Source organism: Prionailurus viverrinus, chromosome A3, assembly GCF_022837055.1.
Source record: "Prionailurus viverrinus isolate Anna chromosome A3, UM_Priviv_1.0, whole genome shotgun sequence".
NCBI classification, from domain to species: Eukaryota; Metazoa; Chordata; class Mammalia; order Carnivora; family Felidae; genus Prionailurus; species Prionailurus viverrinus.
Genome location: NC_062563.1, coordinates 22394795 through 22413136, shown reverse-complemented (window position 1 = coordinate 22413136; position 18342 = coordinate 22394795). Strand labels below are relative to the sequence as shown.

The following is an 18342-nucleotide window of genomic DNA, read 5'->3' as shown; positions in this document are numbered from 1 at the left end:
TGCTTTGTGGGACTTAGCCAAGTATAGTAGTATAAAAAATGTCCTTTACCCAGCTTCTCCAAATGTTAGCTTCTTGTATAACTGTAATATATCAGTAATTACTATCCAGATAATAATCAGGAAATGAACACTGATACAATGCTATTAAGTAATCTGTAGACTGTAATTCAAATTCCACTAGTTATCCTACCAATGTCCCTCTTCTGATCCAGGATTCTACCTACGGACATGTTCCTTTAGCTTCCTCTAATTTAGGATAGTTTCTTTCGTGACTTTGGCACTTTTGAAGAGTACTCTAATTAGTTCGTAGAATGGCCCTCACTTTGGGTTTGTCTGAGTTTCCTCAAGATTAAATTTATTTTTTGTTTTGTTTTGTTTTTTTTAATTTTTTTTTTTCAACGTTTATTTATTTTTGGGACAGAGAGAGCATGAACGGGGGAGGGGCAGAGAGAGAGGGAGACACAGAATCGGAAATAGGCTCCAGGCTCTGAGCCATCAGCCCAGAGCTTGACGCGGGGCTCGAACTCCCGGACCGCGAGATCGTGACCTGGCTGAAGTCGGACGCTTAACCAACTGCGCCACCCAGGCGCCCCTAAATTTATTTTTTGCAAGAATACTCCAAAAGTGAAACTCTGTCCCTCTCAGTGCATCTTCTTAGGAAGTATATGATACTGATATGTCTCACTGCTGGTGATGTTAACCTTGATCACTTAGTTTCAGTGGTGTCTGCTAGGTGTCTCTACTGTAAAGTTGCTGTTTTTCTGCTTTATAATTGAGTCTGCAAATATCCTGATGGCCTAGCTTGCAACCATTATTCATGTGTTGTCTGCCCAAAGGTGATTTTCTCTTTTTTTCACTCTGTCTACATTTATTAATTAGAATTCTGTAAGAAAAAGCTATCCCTCCCCTGACTGACTCTGTCTTCATTTATTTATTCAATTATTTATAACACTTTGGGCTCATGGATTTTTGTTTTACTCTGTAGGTTATGATACCTTACTGTCATCATTTATTTTGTTTCTCACATTATCCCAGATTTGACCTTTCGGAAGCTCCTCAAGTTGGTTCCTATGACACTCACTTTTTTTAAATGAAAGGACAAGGCAGCTAGAAAGTTTGACCTTTTCAAAACTGGGGCATTACTTAACATAGTAGATTAAATACTTATATTTAAAGTTTGTCAGAAAGGAAGATACTTTCTGAAACTCTCATCTCTCCCTTTTCTCCACCTCATGTCTGACCTTTTTGGGCATGAGACATCTGATCCCAGTCCGTTACTAACGCAATATTTGGACAGAAGCTATTGTAGTGTGCACCTTGAACCTTTACGAGTTTTAGCTCCCCTCATTAAGGGTCCCTATTTGCAACTGAACACATTAAAAGGCAGACTTTTCTTTCTTTCCTTCTTTTTTTTTTCCCCCTCTGAAACCTTTTCTTCCTTCTACCTTTACAGTCTTGATAACAACATATCCAGCTTAAGTGCCATACCCATATGACACAGTCATTCTTAACCTCTTCCTTTCTTTCTACTTCTTTCAGTCAGTCACCAAGTCCTGTTGATTCCACCTTTGAATGTCTTTTGCATGAGTTCTTGGTTGTTTAGTCCCTGTGTTCTCAATTGGGTAGAGCCCTATATTGTCTGTAGATAAGGGAGTTCCTAACTACATCTGACCCTTGAACAAATGAGGGTTTAAAATGCAGGGGTCCACTTACATGTGGATTTTTTTTTCCGACAAAAGCAATACGGTACTATAAATGTATTTTCTCTTTCTTACGGTTTTCTTAATAACATTTTCTTGATTTTTAGCTTTACTGTGAGAATACACTATACAATATTTATAATATACAAAATAAGTGTTTATCGACTGTGTTATCAGTAAGGCTTCTGGTCAACAGCAAGCTATTAGTAGTTAAGGTTTGGGGGAGTCTAAAGTTCTAGATGGATCTTCAACTGTACTGGGTGGGAGTCAGCACTCCTCACCCTTCGTTGTTTAAGTGCCAACTATAGTTCCATTGTCTTCAGATTTCTGCCTCTTTCATTTAATTTTCCCTAAGTGCCACTAGAATGATAAAATCATTGTTCTTTGGTTCCCCATTGCTTGTGAGTGAGGTCTAGACTCCTGAGAATGGCTTAGAAGGTCCTCCACAAGGCACGTGCATATGCTTCAGTGTGGGTGCGTCCCCACCCCCTCAATGCTAGCTGCTCTTGACTGCATACTGCTCCTCAGATATACTTTACATGCACATGTCTTTGGGTTTCAACTCTTGCTGCCTGCATAAGAAATGCCCCTCCCCTCTCTTGCTCATATGCTGAACTGCTCATCCTATGGAGTCTAGTTCAAATGTTACTCCTTCATCTGTGCTCCCACAAAACTTTTATTTTTTAGTATGGACTACTTCAAATATACAGAAAAGAACAGAAAATAATTTAGTGAATTCTCATGTACCTCATCTCCTTCACTCGTTCTCAGCCACTCATCTCCTTCAAACCCTACCATTTTGCTATATTTGCTCCACCCTCTCCCTTTTGTTTTGGTAAGAAACTTCTATATTTCTGCTACACATGTACATATTTGAAACAATTTTTTTTAAGTTTATTTATTTTGAGAAAGAGAGAGAGAGCACAGTGGGGAAGGGTCAGAGAGAAGTAGAGACAGAGCCCCAAACAGGCTCTGCAACATCGGCCCAGAGCCTGATGCGGGACCCGAACCCGTGAACTGTGAGACCGTGACCTGAGCCGAGATCAAGAGTCGGATGCTTAACTGACTGTGCCAGCCAGGTGCCCCACACGTGTACATATTTTTAAATAATTCAGTGCATTGATTTGCCTCTTCTCAAAAGTTATACATTGTCTTGTATGCATCCTTTTGCAACGCACTTGTTCTCATTCAATATTATATGACAGTTAGTTACACTTATACCTGTAGAACTAGAGCTATGTGCGTAACTGTGGATAATTGTCATGTAATTGCCTTCCTTTTATGAACGAAGTAGATTTTATTAATTCATTTTCCTATTGGACATTTAGATTTCACCATTACAGTGCTACTGTGAACATCTTGGTACGTTTCCTTGTGCACATTTTGTTTATTTATCTGGAGTGAAGTCATAGAGTGTGTTTGTCTTCCAGCTTTATTAAATATTGCCAAATTGCTCTTTTCTTCATATTCTTACCAATATTTGGTATTATGAATTTTTGATAATCTGATGGATATGAAATGGTGTCTTGTGTGTTGTTTTTTAAGGTTTTATTTATTTTTTTTAGTAATCCCTACACCCATCATGGGGCTTGAACTCATGACCCTGAGATCAAGAGTTGTATGCTTTTGTGACTGAGCCAGCTGGGTGCCCCAAAATGGTTTCTTGTTTTAATGTTTTTCCTTGGTTACTAGTGAGATTGAGCATTTTTTTCTTGTGTTTATTGGCCTTTTAGTTTTCCTCTTCTGTGAATTGTTGTCTTGTTTGTCTGTTTTTCTTTTGGTTTGTTAGTCTTTTTATTATTGAATTTTAGGAGCTATTTATATTCTGGAAAGTAAGCTTTACTTATAAGCATCAGATGTCTTCCCCAGTGTTATCTTTATGGCATCTTTTGATGCACAAAAGTTATTTTCAGTGAAGCCTAATTTAAACGCCTTTTTGCTTATGTTGTTTATGCTTTTTGTGTCTTTAAAAAACTCCAAGGTCAAAAAGATAATCTGCAATATTTTCTTCTACAAATTTTTAAGTTTTTTCCCCCTTATATTTAGGACTTCAATCTACTTAAAGTTTATTTTTGTTGCTGTAGTATTTTATATCCTATCTATAATTGTTCTTATTGTATTCTATTACCGTTGTTTGCTTATATGTTTGCTTTTTCATTGGGCTGAGAACTCCCTGTGAGTGGAAACCAAATCTTATTTTTTGAGTGCTTATTCTCCATTTCTGACCATTCGAGAAGAAAAGGATGGAGTGGTGTAAAAATATTTCCTTACATTCCTGGGCCCTTAAAACTATGGTAACTCATCTGCAAAGGGTTAGCTTTTTATTCTATACAAAGTAGCTTGGCCTTTTTTTTTTTTTTTTTTTTTTTTTTTTGGTGACAGCTTTCTTGAGGATATAATTCACATATCTAATAAAGTATTTATAATTCAGTGTTTTTAGTATATTTACAGATATTTATTTATTTATATTTACACCACTTTCAAATTCCAGAACACTTTTGTCCCCCCAGAAAGCAGTCCTGCGTCTATAGTAGATATTCCTTATTCTACAGGAATAGATCTTCTAGTCCTAACAACTACTACTTTTGTCTCCATGGTTTGCTTATTTGGGACATTTCATATAAATGGAATCATACAATATATAGCTGTTTGTGTCTGGCCTTTTTAATTAGCATATTTTTCAGGTTAATTCATGTTGTAGCATGTATGAGTACTTTATTCCTTTTATGGCTGAGTAATATTCCATTGTATGGACATACCACATTTTGTTTATCCGTTCATCAGTGGATGGACATTTGGAGCTTTCCCACTTTTTTGGCTTTTTAAAATAATGTTGCTATAAACATTCATGTACACATTTTTGTTTGAGCATCTGTTTTCAGTTCTTTGAGGTATATGCCTACGAATGGAATACTAGGTCATATGATAAACTCTATGTTTAACTTTTTGAGGAACTGACAAACTTTTTCAAAGAAGCTGCACTATTTTATGTTTCTACTAGTAATGTATAAGGATTCCAATTTCTCTGCATCCTTGTTATTATCTGTCTTTTCATTCTGGCATTCCTAGGTGGGTATGAAGTGGTATCTCCCTGAGATTTTGATTTGCATTTCCCTGATGGTTAATGATATTGAGCAGCTTTTTCATGTGCTTATTGGCCATTTGTATATCTTCTTTGGAGAAATGTCTGTACAGATGACCCTTTGCCCATTAAAAAGAAATTTTTTTTTTGTCTTTTTATTTCTTCCGTCCCAATCTATATACCTCTTATTTCCCCTTCTTGATACATTATTATCTTTTTATATATTCTTGAGGTGTTTTTGTATGTATATATATTTTTTTATTTTAAGAGAGGGAGGGGGACCATATGTATGTGCATCCCCGCAGGAGAGCAGGGGACGGGCAGAGAGAATCACAAGCAGGCTTCACACTGTCAACACATAGCCCGACACAGGGCTCAATCTCACAAACCGTGAGATCATGACCTAAGCCAAAATTAAGAGTTGGATGCTCAACTGACTGAGCCACCCAGGGGCCCATATATTCTTGAATTTTAAGAGTTCTTTTTATACTATGGATACAAGTCCCTTGACAAATACATGATTTGCAAATATTTTCTCACAGTCTGTAGGTTGTCTTTTCCCTTTGTTGATTTTGGATTTTGAAGCACAAACGTTTTAATTTTGATGAGGTTCAGTTTATTTTTCTTTCACTGCTTCTGCTTTGAGTGTCATATCTAAGAAACCATTGCCTAATCCAAGGTTATGAAGATTACTCCTCTTATAGCTTTAACTCTAACATTTAGGTGTCTGATTAATTTTGACTTAGTTTTTGTATATGGTGTGAGGTAGGGATCCAGCTTCCTTCTTTTGCATGTGGAAATCCTAGCACCATTTGTTGAAGACCATTCTTTCCCTATTGAATTGTCTTGGCACACTTTGCATCTTGCCATCAAAAATCAGTTGACCATACCGGCAAGGGTTAATACCTAGTCTTGCAGTCATATTCCATTAATCAGTATTTTTATTTTTATACCAATGCTATGCTGTCTTGGTTACTTAACAGCTTGGCTTTTTGTAACATCAAATCTGGCGTTTGTCCAAGTGTTTCTGTGATTGTTGGAAAAATTATTTAAGTGCAAAATAGCAGAAATGGCTAATAGCTGTTACTCATGCAATGATAATAAGCCCCAACTGAGGCCATTGCTGTCCTTTTCCTTCCTGGTGATGGAGTGAGCATTAAAAAATCTCTCCTTCATTATGTTAGAGCTTTATGCATGCATATGTACGTGTGTGTGTGTCCGCGCGCGCGCGCGTGTGTGTGTGCGTTCTGACCTCTGTCACATACGCAACTTTACTTTGTAATTTCAGTAATAGTCACACTTAGAACCTCAGAGCGGGTCAGCAGGTCCTGTTTCCTCTCCTGAGAGACGCTTGACATTGGTCAGAGTGCATTAACGGTGGTTTGGTGTGGAAGGCCTGTAATAGCCCTCATTGACATTGGACTTGCTGTCAGGGAAACATGGGTTTTAGAAGCTGTCATTAGCATTAATTGCCCCTAATGCACCATCATTTTTGACAGTAATGAGCTAAACAAGGGGGTTATTACTCTCAGCAGAAAGACTACATTTCCTGGCGTTAAAACGTTTTTTGAGGTGTATGTGGCATGCAGTACAGGCAAAGAAAAGACTAGCATGATTCAATGTAAAGCAGGCTTAGCTGCATTTAAAGTGGCTAAACAAGTCCCTTTCCTATTATAAAAACTAATCTTGAAGTGTTAGTTTGAAGGAAGAAGCAGCTAACCCACAGGGATCTTACTCAATTCTTTACAACATGGCTTTGAAAAAAGTTACGATAATTTTTATTTCTCAATTTGCTTTAAAAGAGTAGTATAAAAACGCTTTTCTTTTCAGTGTTTCCAGAGACTCATTTGTATTAAGATTTTAGGAGCAGAAGGACTTGTTTTAAACTGTTCCCTATTCAAGAACAGCCCTGCAGTGTTTCTCTGCAACAAAGAAACCTTTAACTTAGGGAGCCTTTTAGAATTAGGGCTGAGAGCAAACCCAAAATGACTTGAGTTCACTGCAATCTGCCCTTTTGTCATCCATGTGTGTGTATTGTCTGGGAATGCTTGTGATGTCTTTAAAACACACAGTTGAATCTTGATTAGCGGGCCTTAGTGACCATGTTACTGTTGAAAGTTTGTAGTCAGGATTCTAAGGAAAAAGCTAAAAGTTGATGACTTTTCTATCACTATAATTAGGATACATTGAGGAGCCTTACATAAATCTTTAAACATCTGTCTCTATGTATCCATCTGCTGAAAGGAAGAATGATTATTTTTTTAAGTTTATTTATTTATTTTGAGAGAGAGAGGGAAAGAGAGAGAATCCCGAGCATACTCCACACCTTTGGCATGAAGCCCCATGTGGGGCTTGAACTCACTAACTGTGAGATCACGACCTGAGCCAAAACCAAGAGTCAGATTTTTAACTGACTGAGCCCCCCTCCCAGGCACCCTGGAAGAATGGTTATTTTTGCAATTCTCTTTATTGGGTGGTGCTTTTCAATACAAAATGTTTATAAAGAAAAAAGTATATGGCACACAGTCTCATTGCTGAGATAATCTCTATTTTTTTCAAAAAAGGAGTAAAATATGCATGTAGTTAAAAAAAATCCAAAGTGCAAATGAATTTTGTAAAAGTATATAATGAAATGTAAGAGCTTTCTCTCATCCCTTCCATCCAGTTCCTCTCCTCAGAGGAATCCATTTCTAACAGTTAATTATTATACATTTTAAGAAAAAGAAGGATACAAAATTAATGAATGAATGTATGTTTATCCTTTCTTGTTTACATAAAAGGGATTACTCTAGGGGGGCCTGGGTGGCTCAGTTGGTTGAGCATCTGACTTCAGCCCAGGTCGTGATCTCACAGATCGTGGGTTCGAGCCCTGCGTTGGACTCTGTGCTGACAGCTCGGAGCCTGGAGCCTGCTTCAGATTCTGTGTCTCCCCCCTCTCTGCCTCTCCCCTGCTTGCATTCTCTCTCTCTCTCTCCCTTCTCTCACTCTCCCCACATCTCTCTCTCCTTCTGTCTCAAAAAAATAAATAAAAACATTTAAATTAAAAAAAAAAAAAGGATTATTCTAAAAACAGCTGTATTCTTTGCTCTTGTCATAAAATAGAGACTCCCAGCTTTCCCCTCAGGGATCTTTTTAACTTGATGACCTCCTCCCAACCCTCCACCATTCCTCTGCCACAATTCACCCAGTTGCCTAGACTCCATGACAGTGATGTTAAATATAATTATGTCAATGGATGTACTCAAAAATAGGTGATAATATCTCTTTATCTGTTTATAGACATCTACCTTGTCCTTTGTAATTGTTCCATGGTAATTCATAGTGTACACGTACCATTAGTCATGTAACCATCTCCTATTTATGGAAATTTAGGTGGGACGATGATTTTAAGATCACATTTACAAATTAAATGGGTGAGCCCTTGAGGGAATGAGTCACAGAAGTAAGGAATGAATTATCTGGGTAGTGTTGATGGGTAGGTTGCAGAGTGGTTAACTATGAAGATGGATTGTTTTTATAGCATGGAATATTGCTAAACTCCTACCTCTCCCCAAACTGGAGGACTTCTGAGCCGTTGTGCTGCACATTCTCTCGCCCCCCAACCAAGCAAGGGCTACCCCCAGGCCAGCTTAGGTCACAGTTATTTCTCCTGTGCTTTCATAGCACTTTGTACATCCCTCCATTAAAGCAGCAGCCTGGTTTGTTAACATTTAGCTTTACATTTATGCTTCTCTTTAGGACAAGAAGTGCATCTTGCCATCTCTGTATATCCCCTGCACCTGTGTGCTCCAATTGTGCTAGGGGGATGTAGGCAAAGTGATCTTAGTGGGAGGTATCTTGCTAAACAGCAGTAGTCTAATCACAGCTCTTTGGCTACTTTTCTGCTTAAGCCTTCCACTCCAGTTTTTCTTCAAATGGTCCCAGTGCCTCTCCGCATTGAGTTTCATGTGGTTCCAAGCCCTATGTGAGTTGCGAAGCTGTTTGCTCAGCGCAGAGCTCAAAGAGCAAAGGAGAGGCTCCCAACTCTTTCCTGGGGATTTATTCAACTCGAAGGCCATCTAATTTCCCTTCCCTACCACTGTCATTCACCCGGTTGCCTAACCTCAGTGACAGGCAGCGAGGCTGAGTATAATTCTACCAATAGGTGGCTATGTATTTAGGAGTAGGAGGTAAGACTGTCCTTACGGCTTCTGTAATAAATCTTGTACATTCAGTTTTTTGTTGTTTTTAAAAAAATTTTTTTAATATTTATTCTTGAGAGAGAGAGAGAGAGAGAGCACGCAAGCAGGGGAGGGGCAGAGACAGAGACAGAATCCCAAGCAGGCTCCAGGCTCCAAGCTGTCAGCACAGACCCCAACTCGGGCTCGAACCCATGAACTGTGAGATCATGACCAAGCCGAAGTTGACACTTAACCAACTGAGCCACCCAGGCGCCCCTTGTTTTTTAAGTAAAACATAATAGCCCTATTCAATCTGATAATTGAGGCTGTTGTCACAAAATAGTTATTATGGAGGTAGGAGAGAAGGCTGTTATATTACTTGATAGCTGTCTTTATCCCTTTTTAATTTTTCTTCTTTGTCCTCAATTTGAGGTTGTTACACCTTGATAGTGCATTTTAGCAAAATGCTAAAGCCATTCTTCAATTATTTGCCCAGCCCTCTATCTCTGTTCCTTGATCCTGACTTAGACTATAAACCAGTGGATTTGGCAAGGATTTCCTTAAGCATTACATTCAAGCTTAGCAAATATTTGCAAGTCTTATAGATATGTTTGCATATAAAAAGTACCTTGGGTTTTTATAATTTGCACATTAAAACTTGGACTTATTTATTTTTATTATTTTGGTTTACAGTTTTTATTTAAAAAATTTTTTAATGTTTATTTAATTTTGAGAGAGAGAGAGACAGCACAGCAGGGGAGGGGCAGAGAGAGAGAGGGAGACACAGAATCCGAAGTAGGTTCCAGGCTCTGAGCTGTCAGCACAGAGCCCTACGTGGGGCCCGAACTCACCAACTGGGAGATCATGACCTGAGCTGAAATCAGCCGCTTAACCAACTGAGCCACCCGGGCACCCCAAAACTTGGACTTTAAAAAATTTCCCATGAATACACTTTCAGAATGTTTTCTGCCTCTTGGAATTTTACACTTTAAGTCTATCTTTTAAAAAGTTCGTGTTTAGGGGCGCCTGGGTGGCACAGTCGGTTAAGCGTCCGACTTCAGCCAGGTCACGATCTCGCGGTCCGTGAGTTTGAGCCCCGCGTTGGGCTCTGGGCTGATGGCTCTGAGCCTGGAGCCTGTTTCCGATTCTGTGTCTCCCTCTCTCTCTGCCCCTCCCCCGTTCATGCTCTGTCTCTCTCTGTCCCCAAAATAAATAAAAAACGTTGAAAAAAAAATTAAAAAAAAAAAAGTTCGTGTTTATTGTGTTATCTAGCTCCTCTTTGTGAAAATATTTACAAGGAATATATAGAATTCAAACCCTAAGAGTCAAGATGGGCTGGTTTGTGCTTCTGCCAGACTCCAAGTCTCAGTAGCTTAAAATAACAAAAGTTTCTTTTTTGCCCATGCTAGGTATCTTAGCATATCAACTGGAGGCTCAGCTTCATGCTGTCCTTAGGCTGGGACTCAGACTGAAGGAGCTGGCCTCTCTCTGCATTGTCTGTGTCCATGCAGAGGAGGGGAGAGAATCACACACTGACTCTTAAAGCTTCCATTTGGGGGCTCACATTTCATTGGCCAAAGCTAGTCATGTGGCCACACCTGATTCCAGGGAAACAGGGAAGCACATCCCTACCATGTGTGCAGAAGTGCCTGGTGAATGGTGCAGATGTCTGCCATGCTTCTTACATCTTCATGGACAGACTTAAAATACTGCTTGGTACAGAGTAAGTTGTTGCTGGGAAGTTGGATAACCAGGTGCCTAAGAGTATGGACACTGAATCAGAATGCCTGAGCTTGAATACTGGCTCTGTCACTTACTAGCCATCAAAACTTGAGCTAGTGGCTTTATCTTTTTAATCTTTAATTTCCTTATCTGAAATAGCACTACCTTAGAGAATTGTTGTGAGGATTACATGAAATTGTCGTTTTAAAGTCAGTGTCTTTCACAAAGCAAACAATAGCTGTCATTAGAATCAAGCACTTGTTGATTCAAATTATTTGAAGGTTACTGCTTACAAATTTTCCCCCTTATGTATTTTAATTTCTTTTTTTTTTAAGTTTATTTATTTATTTGTGTGTGAGAGAAAGAGCATGAGCAGGGGAGGGGGAGAGAGAGAGAAAGAGAGAGAAAACCCCAAACAGGCCCCATACTGTCATTGCAGAGCCCAGTGCAGGGCCTAAACTCACAAACCGTGAGATCATGACCTGAGCTGAAATAGAGTCGGACACTTAACCAACCGAGCCATCCAGGCACCCCTTCATATCCTTTTTTTAATGTTTATTTATTTTTGAATGAGAGAGAGAGAGCACACGAGCAGGAGAGGGGCAGAGAAAGGAGACAAAGAATCTTAACTAAGCCAGCCCTATGCCGTCAGCAGAGAGCCTGATGTGGGGCTCGAACTCACAAACCGTGAGATCACGACCTGAGCCAAAGTTTCAACTGAGCCACCCAGGTGCCCCTCCCCCTTATTTATTTTAAAGGACACGTGAAAAATCCTACTTTGTTTTCTTCTTTTAGTACGTACCATCCAACCAATGCCAAAGAAGAGAAGAAGGGATAAGAATCAAGGAGTTGCTTTTTTTGTTTGTTTTTAGTTTATTTATTTATTTTGAAAGAGAAAACGAATCTCATGAATTGTGAGATCATGACCTGAGCCAAAATCAAGTCAGACGCTCAACCTAGTGAGCCACCCCGGGAGCCCCACGGAGTTGCTTTTAAGCCTTGAGATTAAAGAGCTGGAAATCCTACCTGGCCGAGTCAGCTTTATTAAAATCATTGAAAACTCCTGTCCTAGGATCTTTTCATGCCTTTGCTCACCTTTATGAGGAAAACTTGGGTATGCCTGTAATTCTTGATGTATCAGCTGACTTGGTGATTTTCTTCTGTGTTTCACTCTAGCTCAGAGTTAAGATCTCCACTGAAGTTGGCATCACGAACGTTGATCTCTCCACTGTGGATAAGGATCAGAGCATCGCACCCAAAACCACCCGGTAGGTGGGGTACCTTCTGGGCACCGGGGAAGTCTAGGCTTGAGCTGAGAGGAGCACGCCCAGGCACTGATCCCCTCTGGATGCCATTTCTGGGTCAGCAATAATCCAGCTTGCACTCTAAATTAAAGAGGCTTCAATTTTGCTGGCACCGTGCCACACAGCATCCAAGCAGATTTGGGGTTGTCTCTACCAGCAGTTAGTCCACAATGGGATAGGGAGCATCTGAGTCTGAATCAACTATGTCACCAAGTATATTATTTAGTTCGGATGACTTTTTCTTAAAAAAGGCAAGACTTTCTCAACGAAGGAAGCAGTGTGTTTATATTTTGGTAATTTATCTTCATAGTCCTGAATTGGCTTTTAGTGGCCTCATGACTACTCCCTTTGGCTCACAGTGGGTCTGAAATTGGTTGGAAGCCTCAGAGGTCCTTAGAATTGAGATGGCAGATACCTAGCACTGGGGCTGTGAATTCCTTTCTCAAGTTTGTGGAAGGCATCACTAATCAGTCATAGCTTTTGTTCCTGTTGAACTCAGAATCTTTTCTAACACAACCTTCAAGGTCATCGTTGGCAGTTGATCAGAGCAGGCTGGGCACTATATGAAGCCTGTCAGCCCTCTTCCAGATTCTTGTTTTGGGGGGGCCCATCTAGACCTCTGGGTATAGTTTGGACCTCAACTTGACTGGGTGGCTATAGCTGCTAGAGAAAGTAGGTGAACCCTCAAGGCTGTTATGAAGACAGGAGATGTTAGCCAGGGCCTAGAAGCTAAACATTCACTCCTTTTAAGTCATGTGAAAAGGCTGGGCTTTCTGCTTCTGGCTTAGTTATTTTCATAGTGACACTGGAGATGAGAGCCCTGTTGAGAGTCCGTGGACATAATGTAAGAGTGCCTTGCAAAGTTTAATACTCTATACAGATGAAGAGTTGGTATTCCTCACAAGTAAATATAAAGCCTAAGTATAAAATATAGTCAGGTGTGAACTTTATAACAATTTGGCTTGTTTTTTCCCATGGCCATCTTACCGCATCCCAGGAGATGGCTGGGAAAAGAATAGTTTTCTCATCAAGTCTGCCTTTTGAGAAAATAACTCTTTAAAACCCAACTTGAGGCAGAAAAGTAAATTGAAACTGTATCCATGAAAAAATACAGCATTAAAAAAAGAAAAAGTGATAAGTACCCGTCTTTCCTTTGCATCCCCTACCCCCTCATCTTCCAACCATGCACCCACATGCTGCTGACATCAATCCTGTGATTATTTCTCCTTGCCCGCTTGCCAGCCCAACTCTCTATTCCCCCCTGTAGCTGCAGAGGGACACGTGAGCCCCACCGGTACCTGACTTGGTTGAGCTGACATCCTTAGGTCCTTGAAGTGACAGCCTGGAGCGTCTGTGCATAGCATTTCCCCAGACCCCGATGAGAGTTTATCCTGTGCTTTTCTCAGTCCTGGCTCTCCTAGTCCGGTTTGCCCTCTGGCCACAGACAACTGTACTCCTGTCTGTCTGCAGCAGGGAAGTTTTCCAGTGGGGAGAGGGAGGATTAGGCAGTGAAGTTCAGTTTGTCTTTTTTATTCTGTTCTCAGAGACCTGCAGATCCTCTCCGAAGATTTACTGTATACATGTCTCTTTCAGGGTGACCTACCCAGCAAAAGCCAAGGGCACATTCATCGCGGACAGCCACCAGAACTTCGCTTTGTTCTTCCAGCTGGTAGATGTGAACACTGGTGCTGAACTCACCCCTCACCAGGTCAGGAAAAAGCCCAGGTGTTCCTCCTGGCCTGCAGCCTTACCATGCTCTAGAGTGTACGGCACGGTGTATAAAGTCCACACTCCCTTTCAGGTCTTCACTCTGGACCCTGATGGACTGGCACGTTTTCCCACATGGCACTGTCCCCACTCATACTGGTTGTAACTCTGAACGTGGCGGACACAGTTCTTTTTATTTTTATTTTTATATTTTTTAATGTTTATTTATTATCGAGAGACAGAGAGACACAGAGCATGAGCAGGGGAGGGGTAGAGAGAGGGGGAGACCTAGAATCCGAAGTAGGCTCCAGGCTCTGAGCTGTCAGCACAGAGCCCGACACTGGGCTCGAACCCACAAACTGGGAGATCATGACCTGAGCCAAAGTCAGTTGCTTAACCAACTGAGCCACCCAGGTGCCCCAACACAGTTGTTTTTAAAAGATCAGCTGGTATTGAGAAGATAAATTTAAGGCAAATTAGCGCTTAATTGAGGTTTTTTTCCTTTCTGAGGAAAAAAAAAAAACAACAAAACAGATTGAAATAATTTTGAAAAAGGAGAACCTAGGTAGGCCCAAAGGGTTTTTTTTTTTTTAATTTTTTTTTTTCAACGTTTATTTATTTTTGGAACAGAGAGAGACAGAGCATGAACGGGGGAGGGGCAGAGAGAGAGGGAGACACAGAATCGGAAACAGGCTCCAGGCTCTGAGCCATCAGCCCAGAGCCTGACGCAGGGCTCGAACTCACGGACCGCGAGATCGTGACCTGGCTGAAGTCGGACGCTTAACCGACTGTGCCACCCAGGCGCCCCATGGCCCAAAGGGTTTTGTACTGACTACAGCAGAGTTCCTCTTTTTAGGAATCTGAAGAATAGCCCTTTTTAACTCATGCTTAATTTGTATTAGAAAACAATAGCCTTCATTTTTGTTTTCCATATATAAAATCATGAGAATTATTATTTAAAAGATTTTCAGGGGCGCCTGGGTGACTCAGTCAGTTAAGCATCCGACTTCAGCTCAGGTCATGATCTCCCGGTTCGTGGGTTCAAGCCTCGTGTCGGGCTCTGTGCTGACAGCTTAGAGCCTGGGAGCCTGCTTCGGATTCTGTGTCTCCCTCTCTCTCTGCCCTTACCTGCTGCTTGTGCTCTCTCTCTTTCTCTCTCTCTCAAAAATAAATAAACATTAAAAAAAAATTTTTTTTCAAACCATATACCCTTTCCCCAGAGAATCTGATATGGCCCCTTATCCTCTCAGACACCTTCTCCCCTGCCCCTATCATCCCCCTAGATTGAGAATAACTGCTCTTGGGCCTTCCCCATCCATGATAGTATTATAATGGGAAATTCCAGTAAATACTTTACTGAAAGAAAACAACATGGGACATAGGGGCCTTGGTTGAGATGTTTTGTGGGGATAGTTTAGCAAGAGCTGGCGGAGTCGAGTTTGTGCCGAGGGACAGCTTCAGAGCAGATGACTGAGGTGAGTGGATTTACTTGGAAACCTTCCTGCTTTCTGCTTCTTGTAGCTACAACTGCTGCACATGTGGCCAGGCTCCAGAGTGGCTGCCCCCAAGACCGCCACCCCTGGCACTTCTCTGCTCCTCTCCCCTCCACCCCCATGCTTCATGCTCCTCTCCCCTCCACCCCCATGCTTCAGAGAGCTCGGTCAGGACACTTAGCCATGGCTAACTGACTTTAAGCACTTCAGCCTCTCAACATTTCCGAGCTCCTTTTCCGAATGAAGTTTGCCAACCAAACAGCACAAGGGAAGAAAGAATATGAAGAGAAGAGATAATAAGATTAAACTGGTGGGATTAGGGCTGAGGCAGGGAATTAGTGAGGGAGTGTAACTTTAACTGAATACTTGTCTCATTTAAGATTCTGCTTTGGAACCGTGACATAGAGAACCCCCCCAGGTAGAGATGGCGTTGTGCAGGTGAACCTGGCTGCCACGTGCCCTTGGCTGTCACGGGAGGAAGGTCAGGCCTAAATCCCATTCTTGGCCAAGACTGCTGTAGTCAGGATACTTCACATCTCTGGGCCTTTTCTCTAAATACTTTGATGGTGGTTCCTCGTTGCCCAGATGCACAGTGACAAATGAGATTTACATTTTTTTCTGGGAGCCAGGGCTGAATTGTGTGAACATGGCAACTCATTTAATCCTTGGAACCTTCCAGCCTTGTTCAATTCTTTATTTTGAAACACCTGAAAGGAAAGCTCAGAGTGGATATTAAGTTTGCTGCAGTTCTAATATGCAGAAGCCTTAGTTTCTTGTGCCATTGGGGGGATAAGGACTCGTACCATCACATGGGTGACAGTATCAGCTACTATTTGTCAACTAGCTAGCATATACCAGGTCTTGCGCTAAATGCTTTGCATTTATCATTGTGAATCTTTGCACAGGTACACCACATATAGAGGTTAATCGTTCTCTCATAAAGATGAGGAAATCAAGGCCTGAGGGGGTGAAGTGACCTGCTCACCTAAAAAGTAGTGGAATCAAATGTGTCTGTCTTCAGAGCCTGGGCTTTCTCTGTGACACCAGGCTGCTCTGCTTGGTTAGAACTCTGCCTTGCTATCAATCCTCAAGCCTCTTCTACTAAATCTTTAGCTAGAGGCACTAGGAAATTGAAAATGGGCCTCTTACAGTTCCACCTCATTTCCCTTCTTTTCACCCTCTGGTGAAGAAGTTAATTGGGCAGCAAAGTGGCCAAAAGGCTGGCAGGAAGAAGAAACTGTAGCAGCAGCAAAGGGCTTAAATCTTCCACAAACTGGGCATTCAGCCTCCATGTAGTTGAGAATTGGCTGGACCCCTAAGTTAAATATCTTAGACTAACAAAAAGTGATCTCTAATCTCTGAGCTGGGAACCAGAGTGGGATGGCCACTCCTTCCTCGCTCTTAGGCAGGTCTGGCACATCCCAGAGCTTCCACTGTGACAAAAGAGCCAATAGTCTGCTGCCTTGTTGATTTGGTGTTGGGTATGGAGGGAACTTTGAAATTATCAGATGAAAGGTTGTATTATTATTGTTCTACCCAGACATTTGTCCGACTCCATAACCAGAAGACTGGCCAGGAAGTAGTGTTTGTTGCTGAGCCAGACAGCAAGAACGTGTACAAGTTTGAACTGGATACTTCTGAGAGAAAGATCGAATTTGACTCTGCATCCGGCACCTACACTCTCTATTTGATCATCGGAGATGCCACTTTGAAGAACCCAATCCTTTGGAATGTGGTATGCCCTAATGCACCTTGACCTAGGCAAGAGTGGCTGTGCCACAGTCAGACAGAGACTGCTCTTTTTCAGGAACATGGCCTCTTTACCCTGGCCTTGCCTGTGCAGGGCAATAAATAGGCATGGTGAGGTGAGGGGCCGTGTGCTGGTCCTAGGGGTATGCACATGGCCTGGCACATCGTAGGTGCTGGATAAATAGTGACTGAGTGAATGAATGAAGCATGAATTTGCCCTCGTGGGTCCTAGCAAATTTCTATAAAAGTTCCACTCGAAGGAAGTTTTCATTTTATAGCAAAGCACTATGGGGGATACATAGATGTAAGAGATAAAAGCCTGGTCTTTGAGATGTGGTATAGCGTCACAGGGTGGGGTGGGAAAGGGTAAGATTTGAATTTTGAAAATAATTCAGATGAATTCTAGAATATGCAAGATGCTAATAAACTATTAACCAATATTTGCATACTGTGTTATAGTTTACGTAGTGCTCTTCACCTCCATATCTCACATCTGATGGATGTGATGAGCGAAATACTTCTTAAAAGACAGCATTCGAGTGAGGGGTGGAAGAATTGCAGGGGTTTATCAGAATTGTATCTGGGGGCTGGGGAATGACCCGCAGAAGATGTTTTCGGTGAGGCCTGAGTGGGTCCATTTTGCTGGAGCCCCTGCATCTGGTCAAGAGCAGTGGGTGGTGAGGTTGGAAAGGTAGCAGAGGCCAAACCCCAGGCCTTGAATGGCGGTCGCTCCCTCTGCAAGACAAAGGGGCGGCTGCATTTCTTTGCGTTGTATTCAGAGCCTTTTTTCTTCTCCTGGACTTCGGGCTGCTTTTTGTACGAGAGCACATTTTCATTTCTTTTTTCTGTGACTAAATCACACTTCCCAGGGACACCAGCAGTTTCTGATTGCAACTGTAACAGCCTGAATACCAGCTGGGATTTTTGTATTAAGCAGCTCTGTGGGGCTCACCAGACCAGTAGAAAATTGAAATTCTAGCTCTAAAAAGCAGTTTCAACAAATACTTATTATTTTGTTCTTGACATTTTTACTGCCTCAGTTGTCAGCTAATAGATCAGAAGTGATTAGACTGCTAGGAGCTGTTTTCAGTTATGGGCCTGCATGTGAGTTAGGGCACGCTACCCTGTTTCAACCCCTTCTCTACCCTGTGCCTTTAAAAGCTGTCTAACTTATTTTTTTAGGCTGATGTGGTCATCAAGTTCCCTGAAGAAGATGCTCCATCGACTGTCCTGTCCAAGAACCTTTTCACCCCCAAACAGGAAATTCAGGTATAGGGAGCCTAAGGGCTCTCCCACTAAACATGGAGGAGATATGTAAAATGGGCACAACGAGAGAGGGCAGCGAATGCCTGAACTGTGGCTCTGGGATCTCCTTTAACCTGTTTACACGATATTTTATAGTTTTGGCTTCACCACACTGCAAAT

General features: G+C 41.6%; 1 protein-coding gene across 2 annotated transcripts in view; it reads left to right on the top strand.

Moving 5' to 3' along the window:
• The window catches only part of RPN2 (ribophorin II), a 61020-nt gene that overhangs the window by 32310 nt on the left and 10368 nt on the right, over positions 1 to 18342 (top strand). For both annotated transcript variants that reach the window (XM_047852646.1, XM_047852645.1), the window contains exons 10-13: positions 11841 to 11932; positions 13562 to 13676; positions 16709 to 16903; positions 18100 to 18186. In XM_047852646.1, coding sequence (XP_047708602.1) covers positions 11841 to 11932; positions 13562 to 13676; positions 16709 to 16903; positions 18100 to 18186 — 489 coding nt within the window. The remainder of the gene's footprint in view (positions 1 to 11840; positions 11933 to 13561; positions 13677 to 16708; positions 16904 to 18099; positions 18187 to 18342) is intronic.